The following is a 13,028-nucleotide window of genomic DNA, read 5'->3' on the forward strand; positions in this document are numbered from 1 at the left end:
TCCCAACGGACTCCGTTTATCGTGCCTATGTCTAGTTTGATGTTTCGGGTACCGTTCGTGGGTTTATGAGTCTATTATATTGCATGCTAGTTGAATTGGTATCCCGTTGACCTAGGTGGAAGAAGTATGAACCCCTTAGGACTATTCTTAGTAAGTGATGGATCACGCATAGGTTTTGTTATACGTTTTCTCCCCCTTCCTAATGTGTAATGTGGGTTGCATGTGCTTGCTATGTGTTATGTGTGTGTTACCCCAATTCGGTTGCGATCGGATTGGTTATCCTGAGCTGCGGTTCAGAAGCTGGCTGCGGTCAGATTGATACTCTTGGGCTGCGGTCCACCGTTTGGTTGCGATCAAACGTTTCTATACGAGCTGCGGTTCGTCCTTTTTCTTGGCTGCGGTCAGATGACATTCTCTTGGGCTGCGGTCCACTGTTTGGTTGCGATCAAACACTATGATGAGCTGCGGTTCATCGGTCGGTTGCGATCGACCCCTCCGTGTTGCGATACGGGGCAGGGTGCTGCGGGGCCGTGTCAGAGCTATATGCGCTGACCCTCATGTATGGGCATGCGATTGGTCCTGTGGCGCCAACAAAGTGTGTTATGTGTTGTGACATGGACGAGTTGTGATTACGAGTGTCTTGGGGGATGTGACTATGGGTTTATATTGGGGATTGTTCATGTTGGGTTATGATCATTGTTTATGCTTTGCCTTATCTGCCTTATCTTTTGTGAACTGCATATGCTCGTTATAACTGTTGCTTGTGTCTGACCTTATCTGTCGAGTCATTCCCGGTTTTAAAGCTAGAGTTCGTAGGATATATCTTCATGCTCAAAATGGTTTTCGTATATCTATATATATCTCTATATGTATTGTATTTCAACGCGTTGGAGTGGGTTACCAGCATCTCTCGCTGAACAGATACATTTGGCTTTCAGGCACCGAAGATTAAGTCACTGGAGCGCGCTAGAACTTAGAAGTAGATAGTTTCCCTTTTGGCCTGCGTGTCACGTTTACGTATTTACGCTTTGAGGATATTAGTTAGTTAGCTTGTGCACTTGGGTTCTCTAGCCCAGGTGTGGCATAGCACCCCGAACGCTTGTATTTATATCTTGGGATTTAATAAGATTCTACCTTTATTATAAGTTTTAAATGTCTTGAAAATCTGGGGTGTTACAATATATAGATGTAAGAAAAACCATTTTGAAGCATGAAGATATATCCTAAGAGACTCTAGCTTTAAAAACAGGGAATAGACTCGACGGACAGAGATAAACACAGTCAACAGTCATAACCAAGCATATACAATTCACTAGCATAGGGAACAAACTCGACAGATAGAGATAAACACAGCCAATAGTCATAACCAAGCATATACAGTTTACTAGCATGTATCCTATGGTCACGCTTTCATACATTCATAACATCAAACCATCCATATCTCATCACATAGCACACTTTGATGGCGCCACAGGACCAATCGCATGCCCATACATGAGGGTCAGCGCATATAGCTCTGACACGGCCCCGCAGCACCCTGCCTCGTATCGCAACACAAAGGGGTCGATCGCAACCGACCGATGAACCGCAGCTCATGATAATGTTTGATCGCAACCAAACAGTGGACCGCAGCCCAAGAGTAGTCATCTGACCGCAGCAAGGAATATGAACCGCAGCTCATGTAAAACGTTTGATCGCAACCAAACGGTGGACCACAGCCCGAGAGTGTAAATCTGACCGCAGCTCAGGAATAACCAATTTGATCGCAACCAAATTGGGGTATCATGCACACGTAGCATATAACAAGTACATGCAACCCACATTGACACATTGGGAAGGGGGGGGGGGGGGGGGGAATTCGTATAATGAAACCTATGCGTGATCATTCACATACTAGGAATAATCTTAAGGGGTTCATACTTCTTTCACCTAGGTCAAAGGGATACCAATTCAACTAGCATGCAATATATAAGACTCGTTTATCCTACGAGCGGTACCCGAAACATCAAACCAGACATAGGAACGATAAACGAAGTCCGTTGGGACACCACAGGGGTCGGGGGAACATCAAACGGGGAAGCCGGGATCCCGAGGTGGGATTATTTCCAGCGGGTAGCCGGTGGGTGAAGGGTCACCCGCCGGCTGCCCGCCGGCGACGTCAATTCGGGCCGCGGGTAGGTGGCGGGTCCCCTACCCCCACCTACCCCCCACTGACTCTCTTTCACAATAAATGCCCCAGGATCCATCGTGGAACCCGAAACCATGCTTAGACACTTTTAAACGCAATCGATGACACCACGTAGACAATTAACGGATCAAAAGCGAGAAACGTACGTCACGTACCCTATCATGCTTCCTAAATACAATTAACGCCGAAACATGCGAATTCCCACCCAATATATCAAGAATAACACCACACGAGTTTCACGATACATCATAGGGCTCTAATTATATTTAAATCATCAAGAACGTAATTCATCCTTTAACATCAAGAACCCATACAATTCATCAAGAATATCACATAATCATCAAGAATCCGAATTCCTCAAGAATATCACACAATCATCAAGAAACCCTTATCATCATCAAGATTATCAAGATAAAACCATATCACCAATTATCAAGATCACATCATCAATATCATAAACAATTCATCAAGACACAAGAATATAGGGGGATGTCTAAGATGGAGATCATAGCTAAGAAAATAGGTTTTGTTGAGACATGGGTTACCTCTTAGCCTTAATTGATTTCCTTGGCTATGAAGGGTCTTTCTCTAAGTCTTTCTTCTTTCTTGATTTCTCCTAGGGGAATTCTTGGAACTCCTTGTGTGGTGAGAGATTATTGTGGTGGGGGTTCTAGGTGCCTCCTATGTCCCTTATTTATATATCTAAGAGTCCTAATTAGGGCCCAATACTATAGGCTTGCTAACTCTATTCCTTTTAGGACTAGGGGTTGGGTTTAGAGATGAGGGCCCACGGACTATGGTGGGCCTTTTCCTAATTAATTACTGTAATTTAATTCTTTCTTTTGGGTAATTGGTTAAATGATTAATTGGTTTTAGGGCTCGTAACACGGGGTGTTACACAAGGTCAACCAATCAACAATCTATTATTCATCACAAGAGGCACACAGGCCCATAACAAAACTAAACAGAGTCTGGGGGAAACTACACTAGCCATCTCTATATCGCGCTCGCCACTACTCGGGACCTGAAAAGCATATAAATAAATGGGACGACGCCCGGTCAGCGAATAATGCTGGTAACCCACCTATACATGTTAAGTATAATACATAGATAGTATATATACAAAATCGTTTTCAAAACGGAATACTGTATATACAAGTTCAAAGTCAAAGATAGAAGTCAACCATAAAGACTCTGTATCACTCACAACAAGATTAAGGGGAACACATCCCAAGACACGTCAAGATGAAACAACGACAACACAAGAAAGGCTCAAGGAGTATTCTACCATCACTTAGTAGAATATCACCCGACATGCTCAACAAATGAGAATAAAGAGACACACATTGGCAACACATGCCTTTGTGACAACACATGTCACAAATAGAGAAACACACATCGGCAACACATGCCTTCGTGACAACACATGTCACAAATAGAATATTCTTTCCTTATTCCCGATTCCAACCTTATGGCTACCCCCAACCTTATAGCTAGTTCCAACCATTACCTCCAGGACCCCTGTACAGCCAAGTCCAACCTTATCCCTCCGAGGATCGTCGTCCCCATCCGCCGACAACCGCCAACAATTTCCACCAATTCATAGTACACGAGGGTACTGATCACACACTTTGGCAACACATGCCTCCCAAGAAAAACGTGAACCCGACACACAGGTCACAAACTCCATAATCACGTCATGGCCACCACGAGGACTACTGCCGTACCTTAGTGACTAATGTCCCATTCCATTAATCGTGCAATCCAGGTACAGCCACACACACACAACACCATCATAGGAATCAATCAACGGATCACAACAAAGATATGAAACCATACTCAACAAGGAAAGGATCACAATTCGACAACAACGATGATCAACACAAGTCATCATCCACAATAGGAAAGAACAAACCACACACGCTAGCATTTAAACACCGAACTAGCATGCTTTATCAAACGGGTAAACCAAACGTAGTTCCGAAGAACACACAAGACTCATCATGGTTCAACGAATCACAAGGTTGAACATTTAGCACGATTCAAGACACCAAAACCTACATGGAATCGTACCATATAGTTCTAGACATACGAAACATCAAGAAGACACTCAAATAGTTCCACAAAAGAACATCGGGAAGTCAAAACATCAAATACCGAGTCAAAAGAATCACGGGGAACAAATCCCCTCACAACACCATCTTGTACCCCGCGGGTGGGGCCACGGGTGGACCCCCACCCGTGGTTCCGCCCGCGGGAACCATATCCCACAACCAATGTACCCCGCGGGTGGGGCGGCGGGTGGACTCCTACCCGTCGTTCCGCCCGTGGGTACCATGCCCTGAACAAAATAATCTCTTTGGGGATTTTCAACACCAAGCTCAAATTCAAGTCCAAAACATCCAAAATCTCACCAAATACAACAAAATGACTTGAATAAAAGGAATAACCAAGCAATGGCATACAAGAACCCTAATAACAAGCTCTAGATATGCATTTTCATGAGACAATGCATCAACACTCAAATTTCATAGCAAAATCACAAGTAGAATCCAAGAAATCATCATATAGGTAAGTAAAATAGATTTTGTAAAGCATGGGTTACCTCTTGAAGACTAAACCTTCACTTATAACACTTCTCAAAGCTCCTAACAAGGATCACCTTCAACACCCACTTCAAGAACACACCAAAAGACCATAAAGATTTCATCTTTAGAAAAAGATACCTTAGAAAGCACTAAAAACACAAAAGGAACATAGATCTTACCCTCCTAGATGCTCAAGAGTAGGAAAGGTGGAATCTTGGAGACAAACTTTGAAGATCTTGGAAAGTCCCAACTTAGCTTGGAGGAAAAGCTAGCTAAATTTCTAGAGAGAAGGAAGAACTTATGTTTTGAAAGTGTAAGGGAAAGAATGAAAGGTGTCTTCTAGGTTAGCTTGGAATACAATCATGAGGTGAAATGTCTTCATTGCCCTTACTAAGATGAAGAAGTGTAAGGAAACAAGGGAATTATTCTCAAAGCTTTAGGTACAACACCTTGACTTGGGTTGACTAGTCAATTACTAGTCCCCAACTATTGAATTTTCAGGAATTAAAAGAATAAATCACCAATTAAATTAGGATTAATTACTTAATTAATCCCTAAATAGAATTTAGATTTGCGGGGTGTCACATCCTCTCCCCCTTAAAAGAAACTTCGTCCCCGAAGCTTGGGTACGACAAATCAAAACAAAACGGTAGAATGAAACAACAATGTGACAAGAGTGTCAAGAATATCCTTTTGGTCAAAACTTAAAGGATCCAAATGATACCAAGAACAAGCAAGAAATCGTAGCATTGAAAGGATTGAAACAAATAACCAACGGAGAACATTGAGCATACAAACTCTCAGCCAAACAACCACAAAACTTCTAACCAACACCAAAGATCTATACAACTAACTCCTAACACAACCGACAAAGCTAACTACTCCACAAAACTAGCAAACAAGAACGAACACACGAAGCAAACAACAAGCAACTAGCGAACGGTCGTAGCAACAACTAAAAGATAACAACAAGCTAAGGAAAGGTGGACGGGGTCACCACAACACCGAGCTAGAACGACTCGCTCTCTGATTCTTCGGTGTCTTCATTGGACTCCTCTTCATCTCCTCTTCAGCTCGAGCTGGCCTCTATCTGATCTAACCTCTGGTGAACTGCCACGAACTGCGTCTTCATAAAAGCAAAGCCCTCTGCTAACATCTGGTTTTGCTGGCGTAGAAGGGTGACTACACGCTCCTCGTGCGTCATAACATCGTGCTCTCTCTTGGTTCGGGCTTCTCTCCTCCTTCGGTTCTCTTCACTCTCCGGATCACTTTCCTCAACCTCGGCAACTTTTCCCACTTCCGCTTCCTCTTCATGGCCTTCTTCCGCAAAAATAGTCATAGAGTTGTAGGCATCTCTTTATTTCCAAAGTTTCCTTCATATTAGCCTTGAAGAACAGGAGACTATCATCTACAAAGAATAAGTGGGATATAGGGGGAGCCTCACGAACCACTCAACAACCATGGATTAGACTCTTAGCGTGGGCATCCTTCAATAACAAAAGATAAGCCTTTTGCACAAATAATGAGTAGATACGAAGATAAGGGATCCCCCTGCCTCAAACCCCTATATGGGGCAATGACATCGTTGGGTTTTCCATTCACCAAAACCTTGTACTTTACTGAGTTAACACATACCATAATAAGTCTGACCCACTTCTCATCGAACCCCAATCCCAAGAGCATATCTCTAACAAACGACCACTCCATCCTATCATAAGCTTTAGCCATATCCAATTTTAAGGCAGCCCAACCAACCTGGCCCAACTGCTTCCTCCTCAGATAATGACCAACTTCAGAGGCAATTAGAATATTATCCTTGATCAATCTACCTGGAAGGAAGGCACTCTGAGATTCCGAAATAATAGACTCAAGGAGGGGTTTCATCCTGTTTGCAATCATCTTGGCCATAACCTTATACAACACATTACACAGGGCTATCGGCCTCAAAACAGAGACCACTTTCGGGGTTAACTTTTTGGGGATCAGAACAATATTTGCATCCTTTAAACTAGTAGGAAAAGATGAGTGGGATAAACAACCAAGAACAAAATCCGTAACATCTGAACCCACAACATCCCAAAAGTCCTAGTAGAAACCAGGTTTCATTCCATCTGGTCTGGGAAACTTGTCCTTTCCCATAGAGAATAAAGCCCATTTAACTTCAGCCGGTTCAAAGGGGTGAATGAGGGATTCATTCTGCTCTAAAGTCACACGGGGCTGCAAGGTGTCCACGTGAAACTTACCCGAGTGACCCTCAGAGGTAAAGATTTTCCTATAATAATCAGTGACAATAGCAGGCAAACCATTACCCTCTACCCAATCCCCCTCATCAGATCTGAGCTTTAAAATAACATTCTTTTTCTTACGGTAAGATGCATACCTGTGAAAGAACTTGGTGTTTCGATCCGCCCCATGTAGCCAGTGCTGCTTTTCCCTTTGCTTCCAAAAGGCCTCCTCCTGTGTAAGGATTGTATTCAGCTGGCCGTCAAGTTGCTTGACCCTTTCGAGGGGCTCCACACTGTAGTGACCTCTAAGCATATTGAGCTCTCTTCTCAAGGCTTCGATCCTGGAGCCATACTTATGAAAATGTTCGCCCCCCACCTTTTAAGGCCACGACCACAACTCACATGCCGATACTGTAAATGCTGTCCGGCAGAATGGGTCCATTCCCCTACCACCACCTCCCTACAACCATCATCCAGTAACCAAGCATTTTCAAACCGAAAGCTACGTAACTGCACAGCCCCATGAGTACTGTAGATATCCAGAAATAACGCAGAATGGTTCGAATTTAAGGTCTGGATATTATACAATCTGGCCTTGTCATTCCCAGCTAGCCACTCCACATCCGTTACCACTCTATCGAGTCTTTCCTCCACCCAATCAACTGTACCCCTGCCCCCCTCCCAAGTAAACGGGTAGCCTAACATGGGCATAGTCGATAAAATACAAACTGCTAAAGCCTCCCTAAATCCATCAATCAATCCATTCGGGTGGGGCAAATGACCCCTCTTATCAGCCTGAGTTAGTAAATCATTAAAATCACCCAAAACCACCCAGGGTAAATTAGAAGCCCCCTTAAGTGACTTTAGGAAATTCCAGGCATCTCGCCGTCTCGTATTCTCCGGGTAACCATAGTAACACGTAAGCCTCCAATGATGTCTATTGGGGAGCGTCACAACCAGATCAATATGATTACGTGAGAAACTAATTAAACGAGCAATATTATTCTTGGCCCAAAGTAAACACAGATCGCCCTTCAACCCCAAACTATCAACGCAAAAACATCCTTCCCATCCCAACTTCACACGCAGTCTCTCTACATGACTCCTATCAACTTTCGTGTCCAGCAGGAACACAAACTCGGGCTTCTTCTTGGACACAAGGTTCACTACCTCACGAACCGTCTGTGGATTGCCCAAGCCACGGCAGTTCCAGCTTAAGGTACTCATTGGGATGGGCGGGCCTGAGGTCCAGGTTCCGCCAAACACAAAGAATTATCCTCAATCTGCATCTCCTTGCCACCCTCCTCCACCCTAGTAGCAACCAGTTCACTCACCCCCTCCTTCTTTTTGGATCCACACGCACACCATCATCAACCTCCTCCCGCTGTAATATTCTAGTAGAATGAAGCTGCTCATGAGGTAGTAAGCCAGAGATGGGAGAAGCCTCAGGCCAGTTAACATGTAAATCATCACGCCCTCTCTCAATGCTGGGAGAATAGTGCGTCGAGATCGGACGCACTCCAGTAGTAGGCGAAGCCTTTGCCTCTATCTCAAAAAGCCTCATATCCCCTTCCTGCAACCATCTTTCTCCAACAGACAAAGCCCCCCTGGTACTACCCGCCTTCATCCAACTGCTGAACGGGTATTGATCCGGAGCTAGAGAGGATTCCCTAGCCGCCAAACAGAATTTTTCAGAGCGCCCGAGCTTACCACAGAAGTAGCAGAACATGTGGAGCCATTCGTATTTGAAGTTGATCCAGGACCAAGAATTATCCCGTTTGACCATTTTCATCCGCCTCTTCAAGGGCTTAGATACCTCTACCGTAACTCTGATTCGATAGAAAGTTGTCCATAGTCACATGAAATTCCACTCGTCCAACCGAATAAACACACCAAGGTAGTCTCCAATTTTCTCCAGGACCTTGTCGGTTCGGTACTCTACCGGGATATCGTAGACTTGAACCCAAAAGTCAATAGTGTTCAGGGGAACCTGCAAAGGGTGATCACCGGGCGGTAAAGGCTGGCAGATCAGCGTAGCATTCTCGAACGCCCAGGGGCTATCTTCGATCACTCGTCTCATGTCCGACTCATGAAAAAAAATAAACGTATAAAGATTCGGTTGAACCTCTGCCACCTGAAACCCCGTGAGCGGCCGCCAAACAGTCGGTCAAACCTGACGCATCATGTCGAACTTGACGTTCCTATCAGTCAGGAACCTACCGACCAACGTCCAGTATTGCCGTGACGCCTCCCGCGCTAGGTCAGTAGCCGGATCCTCATCAAAACGGAAGCCAGCCTCCTCAACCTCCGAAGAGATGTGTGCCGTGCTAGCAATAATGTCCTGAACGTCCATGCAAGAGCACAAAGAAACCAGAAATCGAACAACAAGTTCGACAAGAACATAAGAGGTAATTACGAAGCAACATGCAAAATCACAGAAAACCCTAGATACCATGGAGGAAGAAAGAAAACCCTAGATACCAGGGAGAGAAAACCCTACTATAATGCATCAATATTTAACAAAGAAAGAATACAATTCAAAAGTTAATTTAATAGTGTCATTTTTCATTCATATTTAAATACAAAAATTATTCACCAAAATTTCAATGTTAATTCATTCTAAAGTTTTATTTTCAATTACAATTAAGACCAATCTATGAATTCAAAAAAAAAATAAAAATTTACCAAGTATAAAAAAATAAATTATATCTATAATATTTTTAAAAAAAATTCGGCCCCCAAAAATTTGAGGCCTTGTGCGTTCGTGCTGGTTTGGCATGGCCAGGACATGCCCTGACAAGGTAAGATATGTTTTAAATTCATTTAAAATGTTAATAGATGTGTCATCACACTACATAGTAGTTGACCTGTTGGCAATAGAAAAATATTTTTCGAAACACTCATGATTCTTTAAAAGGTAGTATATATTCTATACTTTCTCAATCAATAAAGAATTTGTTTTAATTTACAATGAATACCTCAAATTTCATGAAAATAAAGTGGTGTTTGGTTTGAGACTTTTGCACCCTATTTTGTGTTTTGGGTTTTGATATCTATTATCATATTTGTTTGTTTACTTTTGTTATTTTACTATTTGAATCAAATCTTGTAATAATTACAAAACTCATTACAATTTTACTCATCTAGTTTTGAGCAATTGAATCAAAAATAAGGGAGAAAAAAAAGTAAAAAAGGTCATTGTCTATACATTAAATATGAAATTTTAATACACACACACACACATATGTATGTGTATAAATATACTAGTTTTTATACACACATAGCACGACTGATTTAATGCCCAATGTTTGTATTTAAATAAGTAATTTAAAGCATATCAATTCAAGATTATATATGAGAAGTTCATTATAGTTGGCATTACAATTAATGTTGGCGCTTTTTAAAAAATAATTATCTAAATACTTATTGTAGTTGATATGGTATTAGGTAGTAGATATTACTTTTAGTTGAATTAATCTAAGTTTTGTTAATTTACTTTTGGATAAGTTTGTTAGGGGTGTGCAAACTTTGGAGAATTTTCGGTTAACCGACCGAACCGAAAAAGTTCAGTTAACCATTTTTAACCGAACTTTTTTGGTTCGATTAATGGTTAAAGGAATTTGAAAATTTTGGTTAACAGTTAATTTGGTTCGAAAGGTCGGTTAACCAAAGTTTTTAATATATATATATATATAAATAATTAATTAATTAATTAATTAAAAATAGTAATTGTGTAATACTAATATAAATATATAATGGACTATGAATGTTTAGACTTTGCATTTTTTATTGAAGATTTGAAGTTAGGGATGAATTTATTATGATATGTATTTTATTTTAATTAGATTTATTATTTTAGGTGATTTTTTGGATTTTAAATTTTAGCTTAAAAGTTTAGTTAATCGGTTAACCGAAAAAAAATTTGATTCGGTTTATTTGGTAACACAAACTTTGGTTCGGTTAACGGTTAAAGGTTTAAAAAGTTCGATTAATTCGGTTCGGTTAACCGAACGATTAACTGATTGAACACCCCTAAAGTTTGTCATTGTCTTTGTCTTCATTATTTATCCCCGTCTTGTGCAATGAAGTTACTTCTGCTAGTTTGTAAAAGTTACTTACTAATATACATAAATTGAGTTAATTCCACCAGAGGTCCATTGTTTTTTGTGGCAATTCTAAATTTAGTCCCAGACTATTGTTTTTGTCATTTAACATCCCAAATTATTATTTTTTGGACACTTGTAGTCCTTCTCACTACTCCCAAAAGTGAGTTATAATTGCATTACAGTACACCAAATCCACCTTAGTCCAAAGCATGGATAATGTCCAGTGACTCAATCCAACTCCCCGCTTTATTTTCCTTGTTATATTGTTCTCTTTGTTATGTTCTCTCCCTACCTCCTTTTGTATAATGTTTCCCCGTAGCTTCCTTGTGCACTTGTGTGCTTGTGCTTGCTAATACAATATTCAATTCCAAGTGTCCATCCTGTGAGAGCGACATCCGGAAGAATCTTCATTCTCCACCCTACTTTCCATCCACCGCTAAATTACACGCTATCAAAATGGCGCCGGCAACGGTTTTGGATGTTGTGTTGTTAGAATGAGCTGCATATTTGTACTCCCCATTGTATCTCATTGTGTCTTCTTATGAATCCATTGTGTTGTTATTTCCATCATTTTGGTCATTGTGCTATCTTGTGATTTCATTTTTTTTTTTTTGTACATATTATATCTTGTTGATTGATTTGAAAGTGAGCATAAACTTGTTGCATATCATACTTGCTCACAAGCAACTACTTCTATTTGGAAGGACCTTTTTTTCTTTCCTCTTGCGCTTTATAGGTGATCCTAAAAGATGTATTCTCTATTCGATGATTTCTACGAAAAACCAATCCTTGTCCGACCTTGTTATTCCCACAAAAAAAACATCCCACCTAAATATCCACCCCACCCACCCACACCATTGTGTTATGAAAAACATGAACCATATTACCCCTACCATCCTCTACCTTGGAATGAACCGGACTATGCTAACCAATCCTTAATCCCATTTGATGAAGAACGTGAAAACCTCGAGTGGAGACTCCAAGAGTTCATTCGAGAGGCTCGGGAAGACTTGGCTAATCTCAAAGCCGAAGTCAAGAGAGAAATTGAAGAAGAAATGTCCGCATACCGAGAGGAAACTTTGCAACCATTAAAGATAATGGAAACCATGATTGCGTGGATGATAGGAGAAATCTGAAGAAGGATCCAATTGGAGGCCGAAGCCGCCACTTTAAAGAGTAGAAATGAAGCCCTGGTGCTTGAAGAAGTTCCAATTCACGAATTGGAAAATCAAGAAGGAATAGAAGGGAGAGCTCAAGTGATGAGGAGATTGAGATCATGTGGGAGGACGAAGATCTAAATGAGGGTATAATTGCTTCTACGGGTGGTAAACTTCTTGATCCTCCTTATGCCTTTATATTCGAAAATACTTATGCTCACTCTCTTGATGATGCTACTCTTGAATCATGTCGAAATAATTGCTTATACTTTCGTAATGATGATTCCTTTGGATCCATAGGTGATTGTGATAATATCTCCTTTCATACTTTTGATAATGACTCTCTTGATGATTGTGATAATGTGTATTTTTATTCATGTATTAATGATTTACTTGATCATGAGGAATGTGGTAATTTTACTTTCGATGGTGTAGATAAATTGGGAGAATGCATGATGTTGTCACTTTTGGCAACAACAATTGTGTTGTGGGAAGTAGCACTTATAGTGAAAATGGTGGAGTTGAGAAGGCTAATATAAAAAGTGAGGGAGGAATAAGGATAGAAATTTTAGAAAAAGGAAGAGAGAAGCACAACCAAAGAGAGGAAAGGAAAAACGACTTAGATGCCACATCCCTTGAGCCACCATTGGGCAAAACCATAAAAAGGTATGTGTATCATCTCTCCTTAAGAGAATTTGAGAATGCCCAACACTTAGGGGCATATCTCAAAATTAAAGTAGATAGGACGCATGGTGCGGTCCCAA

General features: G+C 41.2%; 2 protein-coding genes across 2 annotated transcripts; both read right to left on the reverse strand.

Moving 5' to 3' along the window:
• Positions 1-6,249: 6,249 nt before the first annotated feature.
• LOC109152109 lies at positions 6,250-6,684 on the reverse strand. The gene has a single exon (XM_019299690.1). It carries the CDS (start codon positions 6,682-6,684, stop codon positions 6,250-6,252), a length of 435 nt encoding a protein of 144 aa, XP_019155235.1.
• A 644-nt stretch (positions 6,685-7,328) lies between these two features.
• Positions 7,329-8,228, reverse strand: LOC109152119. The gene has a single exon (XM_019299696.1). The coding sequence runs from the start codon at positions 8,226-8,228 to the stop codon at positions 7,329-7,331; it is 900 nt and encodes a 299-aa protein (XP_019155241.1).
• Between the last annotated feature and the right edge of the window lie 4,800 nt (positions 8,229-13,028).

This window comes from Ipomoea nil, unplaced genomic scaffold (genome assembly GCF_001879475.1).
Source record: "Ipomoea nil cultivar Tokyo-kokei standard unplaced genomic scaffold, Asagao_1.1 scaffold0268, whole genome shotgun sequence".
Lineage (NCBI taxonomy): Eukaryota > Viridiplantae > Streptophyta > Magnoliopsida > Solanales > Convolvulaceae > Ipomoea > Ipomoea nil.